Source organism: Fusarium fujikuroi, chromosome FFUJ_chr05 (assembly GCF_900079805.1).
Source record: "Fusarium fujikuroi IMI 58289 draft genome, chromosome FFUJ_chr05".
In the NCBI taxonomy this organism is placed as follows: Eukaryota; Fungi; Ascomycota; class Sordariomycetes; order Hypocreales; family Nectriaceae; genus Fusarium; species Fusarium fujikuroi.
In genome coordinates this window covers 2,065,737-2,087,762 of record NC_036626.1, presented here as the reverse complement: position 1 = coordinate 2,087,762, position 22,026 = coordinate 2,065,737, and the positions used below count along the sequence as shown (strand labels likewise).

Sequence of the window (22,026 nt, the reverse complement as noted above, 5' to 3'; positions counted from 1 at the left end):
ACGGCCCGAGAACTTTTTACTGGGTGCCAAACTGACAGCGGCTAAAGCCTTCAGTAAGTAACGAATCAAGTTTCTTCCGACTTATGACAACAACGTCAACCCAGCCAACTTCTCTTTACCCCCCTCCCCCATAAACTTGAATCGCCGGGGAATGCATTGTTCAAATATCCAATACATACTGTACTAGATGTCTTTCATAACTTTCACCTCAACAAATTAATGTCTTTCAGCTCTCTTTCTTTCTCCTCCTCAAGCCCTAAATTGATCCACCAAGGTGCTGCCCTTCCCCTAACCCTAATTCCAGACCTCGATATCCATGCTTTCATGGGCTTAGGCGCTCTGAGGATCTAAGACACTAGTGTCCTGCGAGAATTGGTCACATCCAACCGATGGTGATACTCAACCTGCAGATGAACCCACTCGGAATGCAATCCATCCGCCAATGCAATGTGAAAACCCGCTGGACGGTTCGGCAGCGCAGCATTAGTTTTTGGATACTGCCAATCTTGAGCAGGTTCGTGGTGCATCCTCTTAAACTATGACATTAACAAGCTACGATGGCCACGCATCGTTCTTTGAGTACGTTTTGTGTTAACCTCCATCAGTCAGCATCACCAGATACCGTCTTGACCGTTTCTTCCGCCCGGCACTTCCGCGTACATCATCATCATGGCACCTCACGCTTACCCATACTTATGGGCCATGCAAAGTAGTATCAGTCAGACAATTACAACGCCATCAAGTCGCGCATCCTATCCCACTGGACTGGCCATGACCATGACCATGACCAGGACCATGTGATGACCGACTGACTTGAATACCCTGCCCTGTCTCTATGGGCTATCGTTAGTTGCAGATGCGCCTGCAGGGGGGAGGGGTTCTGCTTGATCCCCAGCCATCTGCACCAAGTGGTCCAGCACGAATATGGAAGCTCGGCTTGTGTATGAGCCTAGAAATTAGGTGCCTCTGTTAGTTATAAATTAGAGCGCACATAAACGCGCAGGTTCTCCTAGATAGGTTAAGATACAGTATCTACTGTACGGCATGATTGTTGGGGTTGTTGGATTTGGCTACGCTTGCGCTTGTTCTTCCCGTCGTCATCGCTCATGTCCCTTGCCTTTCACCTGCATATTGTGTGCGCCTCTTCCCCTTCTGTCCCCTTTCTCTCCCACAAACACACAACTCCCCAAGGACCATGCGCGATAGCTTCACCCTCCGCCTCGACTCGCCATCAAGACGCTCTGCTCAACCATGGCCGAGTTCAATCTGCTCCAGTGGACTATCATCCTCATTCTGATCGCTGTCATCCTGTCCCTCATCGTCCTCGTCCAGATCATCTCCTCTTACACGGCCGCGTACCAAGCGGCGCCGCTCGAAATTGCAACATTTGTTGACACTGCCGACTTTTCTGTACAGGAGAACGAGAGCTATGATCGTGACGTTGCAAAGGTGCAGCGCCTTGATGATAAGATACGCTTGACACGGCTCCTAAGGGAGATTCAGAAGACGGGTGATGATTTGCGCGAGGATATCAATGGTGTGGTGATCGAGGAGAACACCACCAAGCTAAAGACTTCCGCCAGGCTGCTGTGGGCGTCGAAGCGATCGAGGTTAGAGGATCGGGTTCGTAGACTCGATATGCTACGTATGCGCTTCCTTGTCGTTTATATGGGCGTCGTCGCATCACAAACAAGTACCACTACTCATGAGAAGCTTTCGCCGCCGCCGCCGCCCCCTCTACCTACGGCAAGGGATCTGGAAAAATCACCGGTCCCCAAAACACCAACCCGTCCTTCTCTTCCTAGAGGCTTAATGGAGGGTGTCATCAACCGTCCTCCTTTGCGCAGTTTGACCACCCAGGCTCTCGTTAACCACCCGGAGCCCGTGCCAAAACCTAGCCGTAAGGGCTGGGCGGGAGTTGTTCAGGAACTACAAACATCGCCTAAAATGCATCAGCGTCATGCTTCAATTGAGCGCGCAATGTCAAGGTCATATTCCAAGTCGCCGTGATCTTGAAGCATCGGTTTGGTCCTAGACTTCAAGGTTTTCTTTTCGTTTTGGTTTCTGGTTACACACGGCATAACTCTTACAGGTTGTCAAGTGCGACGATACAGCACGGACATTACACGATCCTCATTACACGGCGTTCTAAGTGCGGCCAGGTGGTCGCCAACATGTTAACAAAACAGCATAGTCCAGCATGACAGCGGACACTCACCACGACCACAGGAGGCATGGTTGAATGAGCAACGATTAACGACGGGTTGGTTTGGCGAGGATGGGGCCTCGGGGCTTATTTCATGAGGAGTTTGGTTTCTTAGTTTCACTTCACTTCTGTAGATGGGATGATACCCCTTTCCCACGGCCTTAAGTCGTGGTATTTCCTTAGCACGGTTGCTTTTGTCTTATTCTAACACTCTGTTTGTTTTTTGTCTTATGAATCACTATTCATGATAAAGACCTGCTTCTTCTTTTTTAATTTGCTGCTACTCCTGGAAATTGGCAGGACACAGCTGTCTATCAATGACCCGAGATAGCTTCAGGGCCTGTACCATTTCTCTCCCCGACTGTAGCATTGTTAGTTCTAGTTAGACAGGAGATGAATTTATGACTTTAACTTACCGTCAAGTGCCACCAAGAAACGGCTTACACAGTTGTAGCATGCAACCTGTTGGTGTCAGGATGAGTTTGACGACTAGAGGGACAAGGGACAGTCTTACCGTGGCTGTGATTTCCACAATTTCTTGTTCGTTGAAATACTCCCGCAGACGATCAAAGGTCTCATCCTTGACCTGAACGTTCCTCGTCATCTCATCCGTGTACAGCAGCACAGCCCATTGCTTCTCTGATAGCTCAGCAGGCCGCTCACCAAGTTCCTCACCCTTGATAGCCTCAAGCCCAGCCTCGGATACACCGCCCTTGACAGCTAGCGGCGCATGGTGCTTCCATTCGTACCAGGCCTTGTTGCACACAGCAATACGTGAAATTGCAAGCTCTCGAATGTCGTCGCTTAGAGAGGTCTTGGTACGAACAGCGCCGAGGAATGAGTTCCAGCCATCAGCAACGTGAGGGGAGTGAAGAAGAGCCAGATCCAGAGACTGGAGAGGTCGAGGGGCGCGGCGCTCTTCTATGCGCTTTACAATGGCGGCATGCTCCTCGGACTTGGTCTCAGGAGGGTTGGATACGTAAGGAACCCGCATGATGGCAGATTATGGTGTAAGTTGATATGGATACAAGAGCGTTCAGAGATAATGTTACGAGAGGGAAACTGCGTGTCTTATAAGTGGCGGAGTAAATGAGGTTGAGAAAACAAGTTGTGAGAAAAGTTACGTGAGAGGTATGACATTCGCGTTTGGTTATATGTTCACCCGGGCATGCGCGGGGTCGGGTTTGAATCGCAACTCCCGACTCCACTTCCCGAAAACCGGCGCCGACACACGGAGGTTAATTCCGGCATTTGACGTTTGACGTGTCTAGATTGTGCGGGCATAGAAGCAGCAAGCCTGAAAACTACCGGATAGAATATAAAGGAGTTTTCCATACCGCAATCAAGTTCTTTTCAAGTTGGATATAAGGATTGGAGTGTAAGTCGTGGATATTTCAGGCTATTCATTCCGCGTTCTCGATTATGGTGCATTCATGGTAGAAAGGCGGTTCCTCTAAACCTCGGCTACTGAGCTCGGAATTGTTCAAGACTATGAATCGAATTTCTAGAGCTCTAGCACTCTGTTCGAACCTCAATGTGTTGCTGATGAGTATCCAGAGTGACCTGATAAGGAGCATGTGCTGAGCTGATGTTTCGACAAAAAATAACTGTGTATGCTCTATTCTTGTTCTCGAATACTCTTTATATTCTTCACTCATGTTATTAAATACACTATGCAAACGACATGATGGAATATAGTATTCGATTAATCCCGTCTTAAATAAAGAGCATGGGCATTACTCCACTACTGACTACAAGGCTATGCGATCTCAGGTGAGAAGAGGCGTTACGAGACAATGGCTGCGTTGAAGTTTGAGACTATATTCAAAGAGATGGACTTATACATCTGTGGCGCATCCTGAATTCGCACAAGAAAGTGGACCACAGTTGCCCACGTCTTTGGGAGGGTTCGTGTTCATCGTCACTAATCACCATCTCGAGATATTGCTAGACTTAGACTTGGTTGCTCCACCAACTCAACTGCGTTTTGGCGGTCTTTCAGCTCTCGAGGTTTGCACCCCCTTAACATACACAAAGAAGCACATTAATAAGAGCTTGCTAGAAAGACTGAAGAGACCTGAAGTAAACCCGGACTGTTCATGGCTTGGAGTACTACCCTGTCGTTCACCACAGATAGGTACCTAGCTTGCATCATCAGTCACCCAAGGAACGCGTTGCGGGACATCACGTGACAGTGAGCTCCAGCTTGGATCATTAACGCGACCTCACTTTTTCTCGCGTCGTCGCAACCTCCCGTCATCAGCTCTTTATTCCTTCAGCTTTCCACCGTCACTCTCGATCACGATTCCATCAGAAACGATGGCCGAGATCAAGATTGACAGCAAGCTCTTCCAGGAGCGCATCTCCCACTTTGTCACTGCCTGGAAGAATGACCTGCGCTCCAAGGATGGCCTGTTCAACGGCGCTCAGTCCCTCATTGTGATGATGGGCAAGGTTGAAGAGATCCCCGAATTTCACAAGAACAATGCGATTCACGTATGCGATCCCACGACGACTCGAAACGAATGCGAGATGCATTCACTAACAATATCTTAGTTCTGGCTTCTTGGATACGAGTTTCCGACGACCCTTATGTTGTTCACCTTGGACACGTTGTACATCCTCACAACAGCGAAGAAAGGTGCGACCGCATTTCTGCCTGCGCGAAATGACTCACACTAAATCCATTATAGCCAAGCATCTCGAACAGCTGAAAGGGGGCCGATTCCCAATCGAAGTCCTTGTGCGAGGCAAGGATGCCGCTGAAAACGAGAAGCTCTTCATTAAGCTTGCCGATAAGATTAAGGAGGCAGGAGTAAGTCAGTCAAAAAACCATTGTCGTTCAGACCTAACAAATGCGATCCAGAACAAGGTCGGCACCATTGCCAAAGACACCTCCCGAGGACCCTTCGTCGATGAGTGGAAGAAGCTCTTCAACGACCAGTGCAAGGATGTGACCCAAGTCGACATTTCCGCCGCCCTTTCTACCTACGCCTTTGCCGTAAAGGACGAGAGCGAACTCCGAGCCATGCGAACTGCCTCCAAGGCTTGTGTTGCCTTGATGACCCCCTACTTCCTCGACGAAATGTCCAACATCCTCGATGCCGAAAAGAAAGTCAAACACTCCGCACTCGCCGACAAGGTTGACAAGAAGCTCGACGACAACCAATTCTGGAAGACAGTCGAGTTGCCTAGCAAAGGCAAGCTTCCCTCGGACCTCGATCCCACTCAGCTGGACTGGATCCTGGGACCTTCGATCCAGAGTGGTGGCAAGTACGATCTTCGATTTGCCGGTGAACCCAACGACGAAAACCTCCACGCGAACATCATCATTGCCGCCATGGGGCTTCGATACAAGTCCTACTGCTCTACCATCGCCCGAACTTACCTCGTCGACCCTAACAAGTCTCAGGAGAGCAACTATAAGCTTCTTACTCTCATTCACAACACTATCATCAAGGAGATTCGTGATGGTATGACAGCGAAAGAGGTTTATGGCAGGGCCATCAGCATTATAAAGAGCAAGAAGCCAGATATGGAGAAGCATTTCCTAAAGAACGTTGGTTGGGGTATTGGATTAGAGAACAAGGATCCTACTTTGATTCTCAACGCCAAGAACCAGCGGGTTCTGAAGGACGGTATGACTCTCATCATCAACACCGGGTTCCAAGACATCGAGAACCCGTCCCCCCAGGATAAGAACAGCAAGATCTATGCGCTCGTCCTGACAGACACCATTCGAGTCACTTCGGCAGAGCCCGTGGTGTTCACAGCTGAGGCCCCAACAAGCGCTGACGCCAACTCGTTCTTCTTCAAGGATGATGAAGAAGCAGAGCCTGCCCCTAAGAAGGAGAAGAAGGACTCGCGGGTTGGTGCCGTTGCGACCAAGAACATCACAAGTACAAGACTTCGCTCAGAACGCACAACTCAAGTCGCTAACGACGACCTTGAGAAGAAGCGACGGGAGCATCAGAAGGAACTTGCAGCGAGAAAGCAAAGAGAGGGTCTCGCCAGATTTTCAGAATCCACGAGTGGCCAGAACGGTGGTGAGGTCAAGAAGTTCAAGCGTTTCGAGTCTTACAAGAGAGACAATCAGTTTCCCAGCAAGATCAAGAACCTCGAGGTTGTTGTTGATATCAAGAACAACACAGTCGTTTTGCCCATCATGGGCCGCCCTGTTCCTTTCCACATCAACACTATCAAGAACGCGAGTAAAAGTGACGAGGGCGATTGGGCATTCCTGCGCATCAATTTCCTTTCGCCTGGTCAGGGCGTAGGCCGAAAGGATGACCAGCCCTTCGAAGATGCATCGGCGCACTTCGTTCGAAGTTTGACCTTCCGATCGTCTGATGGTGAGAGATATAATGAAATAGCAACTCAGATCTCCAACATGAAGCGCGATGTGGTTAAGAAGGAGCAGGAAAAGAAGGACATGGAGGATGTCGTCGAGCAGGACAAACTCGTCGAGATACGGAGTATGTCAAAGCTAAACATGTTTTCGAATCAGTGGATGCTAACCGTTACCCAGACCGACGACCAGCTGTGTTGGACAATGTCTATATCCGTCCAGCTATGGAAGGCAAGCGAGTACCAGGCAAGGTCGAGATTCACCAGAACGGTATTCGATATATCTCACCCCTCAACGCACAACACCGAGTGGATATACTATTTTCCAACGTCAAGCACCTGTTTTTCCAACCTTGTCAGCATGAGTTGATTGTCATCATTCACATTCATCTCAAGGACCCGATCATTGTTGGCAACAAGAAGAAGACGAAGGATGTTCAGTTCTATCGAGAAGCCACAGACATTCAATTCGATGAGACGGGTAACCGCAAGCGAAAGTACCGTTATGGTGACGAGGACGAGTTCGAGGCAGAACAAGAGGAACGACGTCGCAGAGCCGAGCTGGATCGACTGTTCCAAGGCTTTGCTCAGAAGATTGCCGAGGCTGGTCGCAACGAAGGTATCGAGGTGGACATGCCTGTTCGTGACCTTGGTTTCCATGGTGTGCCATTCCGAAGCAATGTCTTTGTGCAACCTACCACGGACTGCCTCATTCAGGTTGTCGAGCCTCCTTTTATGGTCATCACCATTGAGGAAGTTGAGATTGCGCACCTAGAACGTGTTCAGTTCGGCCTGAAGAACTTTGATATGGTCTTTGTCTTCAAGGATTTTACACGACCCCCTTACCACGTCAACACCATCCCCGTCGAGTTCCTCGACCAGGTCAAGGAATGGCTCGACTCCTCCGATATCGCCTACACAGAAGGTCCCCTTAACCTCAACTGGCCAACTATCATGAAGACAGTCACTGCAGACACCCACCAGTTCTTTGCTGATGGTGGTTGGTCTTTCCTGCAAGCTGACTCTGACGATGATGACGGCGAGGGTGAGTCTGAGCAAGAATCGGCCTTTGAGATGGACGAGGATGAATTCGATGAGGAGTCTGAATCTAGTGACGAAGGATCCGATTTCGGCAGCAATGCAAGCGACGACGATGAAGATGCAGAGCTCGACACCGACGAAGAGGGTGAGGATTGGGATGAGCTCGAGCGCAAGGCTAAGAAGCGCGATCGCGAGAGTGCCATGGAGGACGAAGACCGAGGAGGCAAGAAGAAGCGCAAGCGCTAAACGGTGGCAGAATGACTGGGGTTCGGTGTGAGAAGATGGTATTTCTTTGGGCGTGAACTTGGGATTAGGAGACGCTGGTTGGTTGCTTGACCATTTGTACTAAAAACATACAATTTTCCTACTTGGTTTTAACGTTTAGTACAGGCCATCGAGTTCCTTCAAGGGGACATGTAGGCCGCAGAACATCATGTCAAATAGCTGGTCTGGAGGTAAGGTTTTTTTTTTTTTTTTACAGTTCCTTCACTCATCGATATCGATATCGATATGGTCAGGATGGATCAATGGCAGCTGTATCAGTAACAATAAGATAATTCATGATTTTGAGCGCTTTTACATTGTAATTTGTTGGCGTTAGATGATTGTTGTTCCGTGTCAACACACGCCTCAGAGACAGCATATATGCAACCCGTTGTTAAACGTCGGATCGTGTGATTGGACTCGAGAGTATGTAAATAATTCAATTCATTCTATCCTTGTTCCCGAATCGCAACGCGCCCAAACTCCCTGCCCATATAAAGATAAGTACGAAGCCAACACAATTCTTGCTCTTCCTCCTTCCCGTTTCCTTATATTTTCTTGTTCAAAAGGACAGGTACCTGCTGGGTGAAGGGCACACGAGGCCGACGTAGCACACGTATAAGAGATCAATGTTTTACGATACAAGTCTCCCGAAACCAAAGTAAAGCAACAGTCGGAGAATGCAAAAAGGAGTAGTCGTACAGAAAAACGACGAGACGTATAATGGAGAAACATGACAAGCAAACATGATCAAAGGCACTCTCTCAGAACGACATCTACTAGCCTTTGAGTACTGGACAACTCATATCGTTGGTGGTGAACGTGACCTAGGACGGTGCAGATCAGGGAGGGGCCAGGAGATCACCTGATGCATTGGGCGGTGATCCGAAAGACGCGGGAGATGGGCTCGTAGGAGCTGCGAGAAGAGCGCGCGAATCGTCGCGAGCTGTCTAAGCTTCACCAGGACGGAGTTCGCGACCCGAAGCGGCGGCAGTGCTAGGACCAGACTTTGCACCAGGGGCGTTGTTCCACGAGAGATAAGTGTGATCTCCAAGTTTTCTATCATGGATTTAGCATAAAGTCAACGACTGTCAGACTGGGGGACAAACCTGGGGCGGATGAGATGAGTAACTGTAAACACGGTGCCGAGAACAATACAAACACCGCCGACAACAACGTAGGCAATGCCGAGGAAAGGATTGCGTCCTCCAATAACGGTTCGAGTAGAAATGATGACGGACTTGGTGCCCTTGTACTTGAGAGTAGGGAAGCCTATATCGAGATTAGATACGCTTGTTCAAAATGAGGAAACAATGACTTACGGTAGTCAATCACCAGATCATAAGTCCCAGACCACATAGCCTGAGTGTTGTTGCGCTGGTACAGTTTGCTGAAAGTAGGAAGACCAGCCGTCCGCATCCAGACCTGGAAAGCCTCCCACTCCTTGAGGTTAGGAGGAGGCGTGTCCTTAGTGTATCCATTGGGGTAGCGATCGTGCCAGTTGGGAGGGGGAAGGATGTCAGTGTAGTTGTACGCGGTATTGCCGTAGAGATCTTTGTCGCTGTCCCACGAGATCCCCGTGTTGTTTTGCATGTGGTATACCCACGTATCATTGCTACTGGCCTTGGGAGGGTTCGACAGCACAGGGCTGGAGAAGGTATCGTTGAACATGGAGTTGGCGATCAGACCGCAGGGATAATAAGGCTTGCCGCCCTCGCCGTACAGAGGAGTGCAGTCCGAGTTATGAATGTCGTTGTAAGATCGCTTGTGGCCCTTGAGCTGGTCGGTGTCGAAGGAGAGGACATATCGGCGATGGTTCTGGTAGAAGTTGGTCAGGTGGTAGTAGAAGAGAACAGGCGGGCCCATCTCCTCTGGAATGGTGAACTTGAGATGGCATCGAGGGTTCGAGACGCTGACGCCGTTATCGAGCTTAACGGTGACGTTGCTCTCCTTGGCCCACTGTGCATTCACTGAAGTGTTGGAACTCTTGAATGCGGTGCTGACGGCACTGCCTGGCATACCCCTGAAGCCGCCACCGTCCTTGCCAAGGGTGGGAGCTTTTTCAATGCAATCGGTGTAGTCGAGTCGGATCTCTTGGACCTAGGTAGGCTCGGGCATTAGAATTGGGTTTGGGCGGGTATAGTCTAACGAGACGAATCAAGGGTGTTGTACCTGAGCGCTCGCGTATAGAAGAGCACCGCCGATGGGAGCGAAGATAATGCCGATGGCGAAGAAGAGAGGCAGGACAGTCTTTGGTGTGAGGATGGGCCTGTCGCAAGGTATCAGTATCGAGGGGGCGATTGAGTAAACGGGAGGAGGGAGGTTATGACATACTGCCAGGCCTTTAGACGCTGTTGTCGAAAGGCAGTATCTACGAGGCATCAGTTAATGTGAATTCTCTCCCGCATCGCGCGCATCCCTGAGGCACACTCACTCGCAGGGCGACGGCTCTTCTTCTTGTCCGGCTGCTTCGGGCCATCATTCGAATCGATGGAATCAGTGTGGTCGATGCCACGGGGCTGCTCGTCGGCCATTGTATCGTCGTCAGAATTTGCGAATGGTCTGCGATTACTCTGCGCGATGTGAGGGTGTTTTTTTGTCGATGGAGAGAGTCGATATGTGAAGGGGGGAAAAGATGCGACTTATGGATGAAGCTGACGGGGATAGGATGGAAGGTTGCAACGGTCGCGCTGTGGCTCGTGAAGCCTTACGTGTGTGTGTTTGAAGAGGTACGTACCTCTCGCTCCTTGTTGCCCGCCACCCCGTCCTTCAAATTCCTACCTACCTTATGGATCACATCCTAGAGGTCGCAGGAAAATGTCGGCGACTTCAAAGCAGGCAGGCCCTGAACTAGGTATGGGCTTTTGTTTATTTTTTTTATAATTCTACCAGAAGTTGAAGTCTCTTTGTCTGCTAGTCCATGATTTAAAACATACCTAGATACCTTACCTCTAGTGGCTTATATGCGCTACAACGGAGTAGGCGGTGCTTTTCGGACCCCGTTGGCTAAGAGTCTCTCAGCGTACAAGACCCCTAAAATCTTCATCATTAGTAGAATGACCAAGTATGGCTTAAGTAGCTATAAAATAGATACTTTTATAGGTAAAAGATAAAAAAGGAAACAAAGCATAGATTAGAGCTTGGTTTTATATCTAAAAAGAAACACCGACGCAGGCCTGATTCGAACAGACGCCTCCGAAGAGAATAGATTTCTAGTCTATCGCATTAGACCACTCTGCCACTGCGCCTTCTCGGGTGGAATACCGCCGTACTTTAGCAGTCAAGTCCCCTTCCAAATTTTGACATCCTCTAATAGTCTTAGCATCCATATTGCCTCAACTAACATTGGCGTCTGGCCCAAATGAAGAAAACAATCAGGTAGTTTTCCCAATTTTACCATTGCCCTCTATTAGTATCAACAAATCACAACGAGCAGATACAACGAGTCATGCCTTGTACCAAGTGACGAATTTCTGTTCTTCCTTCGTCACAGTATTATGCGTATATATATAATTACATGAGTATGTATATACGCCTCCTCTTTCTTCTCTCCTCTGTCCTCTCTTTTCCTCATATGCCTCGTCTTGTGATGCTGTAACAGACACTACCGTTGCATTCCACTTCCAGTATCCGCAAACATGTGCAAATGATAACTATAATAGGTCAAAACGTGTACGCCTATATACGTGCGCGCCGATCAACTGTATGTGATGGCAAACCCCAGAAATACAATCAAAATAGAGCTAGAGGTCGCGATGCTCGTCAATGTGCGTGACAAATAACCCGAACAAGCCAAAAGACACTGGAGCGGTTCTTTTCCTGATCCGCTTCCCCCTTGAAAAAATTGATAAGAAATATGCTCAAACTCCAGAAAAGACAATTCCTCCCGCTAGACTTTTGCAACTTGAAACAAATAGGTAAGAGATGTATGTCGGTTAAGGTGGTGTATGGGGGATCTTTGTCCCTTTGGTATAGATATGGTTTCTGTACCTCCGTAGGTGCGCAGCAAACCAGGGATAAGGCGCTCATCCATGCTTCTCTCGTGGTGCCCCGTTCTCACTCTCCTTGTGTGGCTGGACAGCATTACCATTCGTTCTAACTTTCGGCTTCAGCGAAGAAGAGCGCTTCTCGTCTTCTGGCTCCTCTGGGATTGTTGCAAACTTCTTCAGCACTTGCTTAAGGGCCGGCCGTCTGATAGGCTTGGCGAGAAACTCGTCCATGCCTGAGTCAATGCATTCTTTCACATTACTCTCCTCTGAAAAGGCTGTCAAAGCAACGATGGGGGATGTGTAGCCCATCTCGCGTATAAGTCGAGTACTTTGTAGCCCATCAAGGTTAGGCATTTGGACGTCCATGAAAATAACATCGAATGCCTGGTTCTTCTCCATTGTCGCTTTCACCAGATCATAGGCCTCTTGACCGTCCTTCGCAATAGTCACATCGTAAACGTCCTCGAGTTTCAGCATGCGGCTGACAACTTCGATGTTGGTTGAGTTATCGTCGGCAACCAGAACGCGTAGCCTGCCTTGGCCACCCCTACTGGCAATGGCACGGTCAATCTCAGCCATCTTTTGTTCTGCACTCTTGATAGATGGAGGGTCGGCAGCAAAGTATGGCTGGCTTAATCCGACCAGTCGAGGTTGTGGGTTGAGGGCATTGGCTGACTTGGTTTCAGTTGCAGGCTTCGGGGTACCAGGAGCAACGCGCTGTGGCTCTATATCGCTAGCATCTACGCTCGCTGGACGGGATTTCACACTGCTCGATGCAGTGCTGGAAGTTCTGGATCTAAATATGAGTAATTTTGTAACAATTTCGCTGTCAGGGACTTACCGATCCTTCACGTATTTTAGCGGGATCTGCATAGTGAAGGTTGTGCCGACACCCAGAGTGCTACGCAGGCTGATAGAACCACCCATGAGGCCTGCTAGCTGGTGACAGATACTCAATCCCAATCCAGTGCCACCGAATTTCTTGCTCAAACCCAGATCTCCTTGGACAAAGGGCTCAAAAACCTTTTGCTGCATATGCTCAGGTATGCCGGGACCAGTATCCTGTACCTCAAACTCGAACACATACGACTTGGCGCCTGGTGGAGGGGGCGTAGGGGATCGCTCCCGAACCAGGACATGAGGAGTTGCCTTTGGGTCCATAGGATTGATGGACAGGGCGGTTCCTGTGCCCTTGAACTTCGGGATCGAGTTCCGGTTTCCTGAGCCTCCCGAGTTTGCTGAGCTGGCGCTTCCACGCTGTCGAGGGCGCCCAGTCCGTGAGTTATTCCGTGAGTTCTTCGATATTGATGATGCACGGCTTTCATTCTCAGCAACGACTTCTGCCTCTCCAAGACACTTAATGCGGACTGAGACGCTGCCATTATGAGGCGTGAACTTCAAACTGTTGCTCACCAAGTTTATGATGACCTGAAGTATTCGGTGTTGATCGCCCCATAGACACATGTCTTTTAATCTTCCAGTTCCATAGGGGCCAAGTGCTGGTAATCTTGTCTCCCCATTCGTTCTGTCTGGACTAGTGCTGATTTCAATATTGTCGGAGCTGATGAACTCTACCGAGAAATTGATCTTTCCTTCTCGAACCTGCTTGTCAAAAATGGTCAAAATCTGTGATCGGATATCGGCCAGTCGGAATTCCCTCAGTTCAAGGTTGAGCTGCTGGCCAATCTGGTTCTTGGAGAAACTCAACAAGTCCTCCAAGAGATGAAGCAGCAAGTCGCCCGATTTGTAGAGTGTCTTCAAGGATTGCTTAATCCTAACGATGTCGTTCTCTTCCATGCATACGGCACACATGCCAAGAATGCCGTTCAGGGGCGTCTTCAGTTCGTGGGAAATGTTGGCAATGAAAAGCGTCTTGCTCTCATTAGCCGCCTCCGCTGCCTTCTTGCTCTCCTCCAGCTCCCTTGTTCGCTCTGCCACCTTGACCTCAAGGGAAAGGTATTGTTTTACTAATTCGTCACTCATATCGTTGAAGGTTCGTGTCAGCTCAGTTAGCTCATCCGTCACGAAGTGCTTCCGGTCATCGACTTTTGCAGGGATTTTGAACATTCGGCGAGCAATATCTCGATTCGAACTCGGCCCATTCGACTTGCCCTGCATTTTTCGAATAAATTTCGCTATTGGTCCTCGTTTTTTCGATCGTCGTGATATCCCTCCAGAACTTGGAATCTCCTCTCCAAACTCAGAATCCGAATCGATGAACGAGTCTTCGTATCCTGGGGGATTGACTGATTTTTCTGTGGCCGCTTTGAGTTTTCGAATAGGCAACACACTAAGATGAGCACATGGAATGACTAGCAAGGCTATCAAGCCGACAGTACCGAACACGGTTCCAAGCAGGATGTTCCGCAAAGTGTTGATCGGCTTATAGGCTTCTGATCTGGCTTTTTCGACGATGACAGTCCAGTTTGCCAGAGGAGTTTGCGTTCGAGCAAATCCAACTGCGACACGGGCGTTTTGTTCGTTGTGTGTGTTGAGGAGAGCGCTGGCGTTGTTGACAGTATCAAAATGTTTTGTGAACGAATCGAACGCTGCTGGGTAATACTTGACAGGAAATGCTCTGTTACCAGTCTCGCTGACAAACTGATGAACATCATGACGATCCTTCTGTCCTTCCGGATTCTTAGGAGGAAGGACAAATTTGACCATCACATTACCAAATTCCTCACGGTTGGGGGTGTATGACGCATTGCTGGCGGGTAGAGTTTTGTTGAAGCGATTTGACCGATCAGTAGGGCCAATGAGTAAGACGGTACCCGTCTTTCCCAATCCTTCACGAGAATCCTGAACCGCGGTGAGTGACTCGGCAAGCGTAACCACAGTCATGTAGCCAAGGATGAAGGTATCGTTGTTGTCCCGAACAGGGATTGTTACGGAAAGGAGAGCGGCACTCTCATTGAGAACTAGTGGTCCCAGTAATAAGCCACCGTCACGGGCAATCCTGACATCTGGGAATGCTTGGGCTGCAAAAGCTGTTGTGTTATTGCGCTGAGAACTTGGCCGATCAAGATTGATATATGTAAGATTGGGGAAGAGAGTCGGTGGGTAGCCCTCATCAGTATCACCGAGTCGAAGCTCGGAGCCAGTCGAACTGCCATAGGGCAGAATGATCTCCGGTACAGAACGGGAGGTCACGTTGAGTAAACCGCCATTGGAAGCGCCCGTCTCATTCCTCGAGTATAGCCTTACTTGCAACAGACCAGAACTGGTGCTGACAGCAAGTGCGCTCTCAAGATCTTCGCGGGCATCTTCCCAGTTTCTCTCACCAGTATTATAGAAATTTGTGAATGCTGTTTGAACGAGAATTCGAGAAGAAATAGTCATGGCAATGGTCTCAATGAGGCCGAGCTCTGCAGAGATCCGGGATGCCTTGAGGGAAGCCGTGAGCTGCAGACCCTCGCGCTCGATGTCGACTACAAAGCGATTGACATAGATCCATGTTGGAATAGAGACAATGGCGAGAGAGACGAGAACGGCAAGAAGAACGAGGGCTGCAAGCTGCTCACGAATGGCGATCCTCATGGTAGGCAGGCTAGAAGAAAGAATAAGAGGGTCGAGCACGGCGACGCGGCATCGTCGGTTGCGTTGGGACGGTCCAGTGCAAGGCGCAGACGAAGGAAGTCGTGCTGAAAAGCTGAATTGGAATGAGAGCCAGTTGAAGTTGAAGAGGCTCGCCGTGAAGGTCCGGGATCGTAATCCGTCTTCGCTGGTGGTCGCTAAGGCCGTCGCCTAGAATTACTCGAGATGCTCGTCGTGGAGGGTCTTGATGGTTGTGGATCGTGGATCGACAAACACAGCCAAGGGAGGCGAAAGCTGTAGTGTAGTGAGACTGTGGTGTGCTGACTCGGCCTTCCCGGGGACTGGTAAGTGTCTCGACAAAAGGATGAGGTCTGGAATAAGGTCGAAATGTCCTCGCACAAACGTCGGCTCTGTTTGCTGGGTGAGTAGTACTCGATCTTTTGCTGGCTCAGACTGAAAGGAGGGTGAGTAGTGTGAATGCGTGCGAAGTCGCAGCTGCAGCTGGCGGATACACAAAGACAACCCAGGACTGGGGATGTAAGAGCTGGGGGAGATGGATTATGGATGGAGATTGGGGAGGAGAGTGGTGTTGGAAACGGTAGCGATCGGCGGAATCTCTTGGGGGGGGCGCGTGGGTACTAAGCTGTCTGGGCCACTAGGCCATTCTGTAGGCTGAATTGTCGCAGTGGTAAAAGCTTGGTCCCTGGAAGAGCCGACGCGTGGAGGGAGGCTCAATAAACGGCTGCTTGGGCTGTTGTAAGAACGCACACGAATTCGTTGCCGCGGTTTGGGTTTTGAGGCAATATTCTTGGAAGACTGGTTGGATCAAGTTTAAATCATTGGTGTGAATCAACATCGGAAACTTGAGAATGCGGAATTGCCCTGGAGCTGAATGAACAAGCAACCTGAGTCAATAATACGGGTTGTTACCGGACCGAGCGGGCTGCGCAGGATACGCATGTCGAGGTAGTAGACTACCTACCTAGGTACCTAGGTACAAATAGACAGACAGGAGAATAAGCTACGAGCTGTTGGCCCGTTTCGCGGATTTCTGGCTGGCCTGTTAATGTTAGTGGTGAAGCCACTCAGAAACCTAAACCACAAAGAGACTAATCTCCAGGATCCATATTATGCAATATCAAGGATGGGCATATCCATCAGAAGCAGACAGCATTCTCTCTTTACTTTTGGGTGCAGACTCAGCATCAGCCATCAGGAATATTGGCAACCGACAGCTCCTCCGCATGCATTAATCTATTCCCCTTGGCGATAAGTACTTATTGGACTTTTGACTGACAAACTCCATACATACATACTAGATTGAGTTCGGCTACGGGTGATGGACATGGACATGTTAGTTAAAGGAAGTGATCGTCCACAACCCGGCCGATCGCGTACATTGATCAACAGCGAGCAAGGCCATTGAGCCATGGATTGGACGGGGTGAGTTTCCAGCGAACCGGCTTCAGCCATCAACGGGTAGAATTTGCTGGATGCGACGCGCGACACCGTGATTTCCGTTGACAGGGCCCAGCTGAGAAATGGGGATTTCTTTCGTTAATAAATAAGGTTTGCCTGACCAGCCCAAGTGTAGAGTCTACATAAAGTCAATCTTGCAGAGAAACATGAAGTGTACCTAGGTATAGACAGAGGCGAGCTTGGTCGGTCAACGTTGGATCTTATTAAGCATATGCATGTTCCGTTGAAAGAATGTTGCTGTGGATTCTGTTTGAAACGTCCAATCCACTCATCCCCATGGCAAATTCACTGTCAATGGCAAATGTCAACGGACGGCAAAGTCGACCGACGTGCCTGGAACTGTTGCGAATAGCGCAAAGAGCAGCCCGGCCAGCGTTGCTAGGCTCGTCTTTAGTCAGGGCACTTTTCCTAGGATGGTCTTAGTGCCTCAGTCCCTTGGGAGCTAGTTCGTTCTTGAAGCATCTCAAGATTAAATAGATAAAAAGGAAGAAAAGTTGGCCACGGACATTACGCCTGTGATGGGTTCTCTACTCCGTCGTTTAATTTCCACGCCCCATGAAGAAGCAGCAGAATAAGAAGCGAGCAGACCCCGGATAAAAACGAGAAATAGTGGGGTCCTCAGCCAAGCTTTCTTTATTCCTAGATCTGACTTTCGAGGCTGGATCGACAGCGACTTTTGCTTGGGTCGGGCGATCCACTTGGAGAGGCACCTTTAAATGATATGATACGATCCATCCCTACCTTAGGTATCCGTAGGGTCCAGACTTTTTTGCATAACCCATAACCCTCCCTATCAGAGGTCAAACCCAGCACAATGATCTGTGGATAACTCTTCATGATAAGCACAAGGATCATAATCGTTAGAGCTCTACTGCTCCTTGCTCTTGAAGTGCATCCGACCATTCCAACGTCAACAGAACGCATGGAATGCAAAGGAATGCAGCGACGTTGCAAATAACCTACCAGCCAGCTTAGTATCTACCTACCTAGTTTCGCATGCTTAGACTGTATGTCGGGCGCCTCATTCCAACAGAGAAACCCCTCAAACAAGCCACCTCCCCACTGCCACTGAGCCAACTGTCATGTCACTCTGCCGTAGGCTAGTTTCATCTTCATCAAAGTTACCGGAGTAGCCTATTTGCTATTGCTGGTGTTGATCAGAAGGGCTCCATGCATAATCCCTGGTACCGTACCCAGGACATCGGGTTTCGCGAACGCCCTGTCCATGTTAGAACATCACTTCCAGAGCTTCGTGCCCCATTGCTGCGAGCGGAGTCACCATCATAACACTAGGCATCAAATGTTTCAGCTGACAGGGAAGATATACTTGTTGTTCCGTACAGAAAGCCTTACTGAAGATGCCAGGTTTTCAGTCTACTAGCTAATATCCATCTCCTCATCGTCAGTCAGCTTCAGTATCGCTCCATAACCCACTGTCTCCGCTCATCCACTCCCATCTCCTCCAGAATAGTTGTCTCTGCCTTCTTGATATCGATGAATCTCTCAACAACTTCGGGTCCAAGTAGTTTGGTCAGCTCTTCGTCTTCGCCCAGCGCCGCAAGCGCCTCTTGTATGCTTCTGGGCAACCTTGCACCCATGTTGAGCTCTTCTCTCTCTACCGAAGACAGCAATGCAGGGTCCTTGGCACAGTCTTTCCAGACCAGCTCTTCCTCGTCAGCAACGCCCTTTGTGCCCGCTAATAGGATCGCCGCAAGCGATAAGTAGGGATTAGCAAGTCCATCGATACACTTGATCTCCCAATGACTACCCTCGATCTTACGTAGTGGCACTTCACGGTTCTGGGTACCCCATGTTACCCAAGTCCCGCCGGCCCAGCAGCCGTCTACAACACGTTCATAACTGATCATGCTGCTGTATGTAAACGCCGCAATGGCTCGGAGATGCTTCAGGACGCCTGCGTAGAAGGGTTCGTAGACTTGCTTATCCGATCCGATAGGTGATGAAATAGACATGTGCATATGCGCTGCTGTTCCGCAAGACATGGCATATGGCTTAGGGTGAAGCGTCATGCGGTATCCCTTTGCTGCAGCGCAGCTGCTGATGACTTCCCTGGTGTAGAGGAGCGTGTCAACTGCCTCGAGCGCCGATGCCTTGGGCAGAACAAACTCGTACTGCCCATTGGCACTCTCGGGGTGCATCAACTCAATATATACACCAGCAGCATCGAGCTGTTCAACGGCATCTTCAAGAACCTCAATCACCGATTCATGGTCCAGAGCCCGAGTGACCGACCACATGTGTCCATCGCTATCGAGTGGTTCGAACCTGTTCTCATTACCGCGGCGGAAAAGCACAAGCTCGATCTCAAATCCGAGCGTGAACTCGAGTCCCTGTTCAGCTGCCTGCTTGAGTGTCTTCTTTAGGAGGGTCCGTGTACAGAAGGGCACTGGCGTGCCGTCCTTTTCTTTGAAGTCACCCATGACACTGATATGCCCCTTACGGGGACCAATTCGAAGGCTGCTCAGATCGGGGTGCAACCTATACTCTCCTGTTGGTGTGATACTAGGCACTGGCGAATCTCTCTGGTCGATTCCAAGACCAGCCTTTGTCACGCCCAGTGTAAAGTCTTCGCCGTTTCGCAGCATAGACCAGACGCGGCGCATAGGAATTGCTCTTGCCCGGGACATTGCGATGAAGTCAGTCCAAGTCACCCGCAAAAATCTCGGTTCTTCCTTATTCTTGAGGAATCTAGCCAGTGTCGCAACGTGCGTTTGCTCAGAAGACTCCAGACCCTGACTCGAGTCTGGCGGCAATGGCTTGAATTCTAGCTTCAGATCGTATAGCTTGTTGGCGTTGTTGAAGAGGATGTCTTGGACTAATTGAGCTGCCTGTGTCCAGGTCATATCTCTCTTGTGGACATAATCCGCAAGCACGGTCTGCAGCACCTCCCGGAGCTGATCCACGGCTATGATGTAAGTCTCCGGGAAGTAATGTCCGTCGGTGCTCCAGAGAATCTTTGATACTGGACAGAGTTCTAGGATTTGTCGGACTACACCTTCTTGTCCCTCGCGGCTGATAAAGGGGAATACTTCGCCAATGTCAGCGTAGACATTACTGTAAACATTCGCCAAGTATCCCAGTTCACGAGTGAAAGGATAACTGGCATGTAGAAGAACAATTGGCACATCTGGGTATGTTTTGATGAACTCCTGTAGATGTGCGGGCGACGACTTGGATAGTGTGATATCGTTGTCTCCAAGACCAGTGTGGAACTGGATAGGTTTCTTGTGCTCATCCTCACTGTTCTGGATCAAGCCCGCCAGAATGTGCAGGAAGTAATCGTTGAGCGGCTCATGGTCAAGTCTCTCAAACGGCTGAGCACCGTCTTCTTTCCTGGTGTCAAAGATAAGCTGGAACTGTTGCATTATAATCTCGAGGTCAGTGACTTGAGTGACGACGAGGCCTGTTCGGTAGCAGATAACAGATTTGAAGGCAACAATTTCCGAGTCATCGAGAGCATCATAGATGGCGTTCATGAAATTCTCTACAGATCCTGAGAATGCCTCTGAAGGGTGTGAAAACTGACCACAGGCCTTCTCGATACAGCTCGCTGCGACCTCTTCGATTCGAAGGATGCGCTTGTTGGGGCTTCTTGTATATGCATTGAGCGTGTGGTAAGGCTCAACATCAGCCGGGTCGCCCAGAAGGTCATCGACCAAGATATTTTCGATGCCTGACATGCACGTCTTTATCCATTCATCATAGTTTCCCTTTTGCTTTCTGGCGACAGCAGCCTCGACGGCTTCCCAAGTTGTGTCGGTGCCTAGGCGGTTGGCAAGAACCTTGACAGCACGAAGATGTGCCAAACTTGTCTTTGAGTCTTCAATGGCATCTCCGTAGGCCTCGGTAGCGATGCATAGGAGAGGATGTTTTCTTATAGCACTCAGCTTCAGAAGAGGGTGGGCATGATGATCAATAATGGGTGTTGCATGAATGACCTGCCAAAGAGCTTCTTCTGTCTCGATTTTTAGGGCCGCCATCTCACTATCTTTTCTGAGAGAGGGGGGGAGAGGGAGGGAGGGAGATAGATCTGGTACTTGGTGTAGCTTCAAGTCTCTGGCTGAGTACAGAAGAGTCTTTATAAATTGCTCAGTTGAGTGTACCTGGTGTCGTTACAGATAAGTCTATCATCTGACAAGTCGGCGATATGACGTGATGGCCGTTCTTATACGTCGTCTCTCTACGAGATACACAACTCTCGGAGCTCGGAAGTAAGAGCCTCAGAGTAATCGAGGTTGAACAGAGCCAGCCAAGTCAAGGTCGAATGGAATTTGGCGAAATCTGCCACGGTTGACACACGGCAGAGTTGCATAACATAACATAATTGGGTACTATTGCATATACCCTTGCATTCCCGTGTCTCATCTACCTCTGATCTGCTGATTCTATGACGGGGCATTTGATCTAAGCCAAGCCCAATCAATTTTGACTTTTCACTATGTAACTCTTGATGGGCCTTGACATGGCAAAAGAAAAATGTGAGAATCCGAGACTTGCAGATATTCGAGCTGTTCTTGTTGGTCCATCTTGCATACCTACGGTGAGATCAGGGTGTACTGGCAATGGTCTATTCCGGTGCTTATGTATGTTGAGTAAGATAATACTTCCGACATTGAGGCCTGGATTTGTCTCACTTATAAGTCCCTGGAACCTTCAAAACTGGTTTCTTTCACGCCGATCTCCCATCATCGTTTGCGAATGGTGTCACAGGCAAACACTGCGACAGCAACGTCGTGTAATGATAAGACGGACGGCATGGATAATTCACCTTCCAATTTGAGAATGATCTCTTCGAGTATAGAGTTTCAAAGCGGCTGCCGTGGAGAAGCTACTGTGTATTTATGTGTAACGTTAATAATGTCGGAATTTGTTAGTAATGGTGATGCTTTAGGGTAATTGAACTATGGTAAATTATTCAAAGGTCCCAAGTCAGTCGCCAACTCCAGACAACGTATGCCGGCCAACATCGAATCAATGATATAGTATCCGTAACTGATCAGCTATCTCCAGTGTTCAATAGCTTCATGGGGACCAGCCATGTGGTTAGACTGATGATAAGAGAAGCTGCTGTTCCCAGACAAAATGGCATCCCCAACCACGTCTTCAGCCCAACCCCAAACAACGCCCCCATGCTTGTCTTAC

General features: G+C 49.4%; 6 protein-coding genes, besides 1 other annotated feature; 2 read left to right on the top strand and 4 right to left on the bottom strand.

The window, feature by feature from the left end:
* Nucleotides 1-1,251: 1,251 nt before the first annotated feature.
* Nucleotides 1,252-2,010, top strand: FFUJ_07408 (uncharacterized protein; the record flags this gene model as incomplete). Its single annotated transcript, XM_023577656.1, has 1 exon — nt 1,252-2,010. One exon carries the CDS (start codon nt 1,252-1,254, stop codon nt 2,008-2,010), a length of 759 nt encoding a protein of 252 aa, XP_023430688.1.
* Nucleotides 2,011-2,520: 510 nt separating this feature from the next.
* FFUJ_07407 (related to 4-carboxymuconolactone decarboxylase family protein) lies at nt 2,521-3,200 on the bottom strand (the record flags this gene model as incomplete). XM_023577655.1 has 3 exons in its annotated part: nt 2,521-2,567; nt 2,623-2,668; nt 2,721-3,200. The coding sequence occupies 3 exons, from the start codon at nt 3,198-3,200 to the stop codon at nt 2,521-2,523; spliced, it is 573 nt and encodes a 190-aa protein (XP_023430687.1).
* Nucleotides 3,201-4,525: 1,325 nt separating this feature from the next.
* On the top strand, nt 4,526-7,840 carry FFUJ_07406 (probable transcription elongation complex subunit (CDC68); the record flags this gene model as incomplete). XM_023577654.1 has 5 exons in its annotated part: nt 4,526-4,702; nt 4,763-4,847; nt 4,900-5,021; nt 5,073-6,681; nt 6,735-7,840. The coding sequence occupies 5 exons, from the start codon at nt 4,526-4,528 to the stop codon at nt 7,838-7,840; spliced, it is 3,099 nt and encodes a 1,032-aa protein (XP_023430686.1).
* A 968-nt stretch (nt 7,841-8,808) lies between these two features.
* FFUJ_07405 (related to cell division protein CDC50) lies at nt 8,809-10,392 on the bottom strand (the record flags this gene model as incomplete). XM_023577653.1 has 6 exons in its annotated part: nt 8,809-8,917; nt 8,968-9,130; nt 9,181-9,958; nt 10,031-10,127; nt 10,193-10,229; nt 10,293-10,392. The coding sequence occupies 6 exons, from the start codon at nt 10,390-10,392 to the stop codon at nt 8,809-8,811; spliced, it is 1,284 nt and encodes a 427-aa protein (XP_023430685.1).
* A 632-nt stretch (nt 10,393-11,024) lies between these two features.
* Nucleotides 11,025-11,106, bottom strand: a tRNA (tRNA-Ser).
* Nucleotides 11,107-11,883: 777 nt separating this feature from the next.
* Nucleotides 11,884-15,387, bottom strand: FFUJ_07404 (related to protein histidine kinase; the record flags this gene model as incomplete). XM_023577652.1 has 2 exons in its annotated part: nt 11,884-12,637; nt 12,689-15,387. The coding sequence occupies 2 exons, from the start codon at nt 15,385-15,387 to the stop codon at nt 11,884-11,886; spliced, it is 3,453 nt and encodes a 1,150-aa protein (XP_023430684.1).
* A 2,888-nt stretch (nt 15,388-18,275) lies between these two features.
* FFUJ_07403 (related to fluG protein) lies at nt 18,276-20,864 on the bottom strand (the record flags this gene model as incomplete). The annotated part of the gene is made up of 1 exon (XM_023577651.1): nt 18,276-20,864. The coding sequence occupies one exon, from the start codon at nt 20,862-20,864 to the stop codon at nt 18,276-18,278; it is 2,589 nt and encodes an 862-aa protein (XP_023430683.1).
* Nucleotides 20,865-22,026: the final 1,162 nt, after the last annotated feature.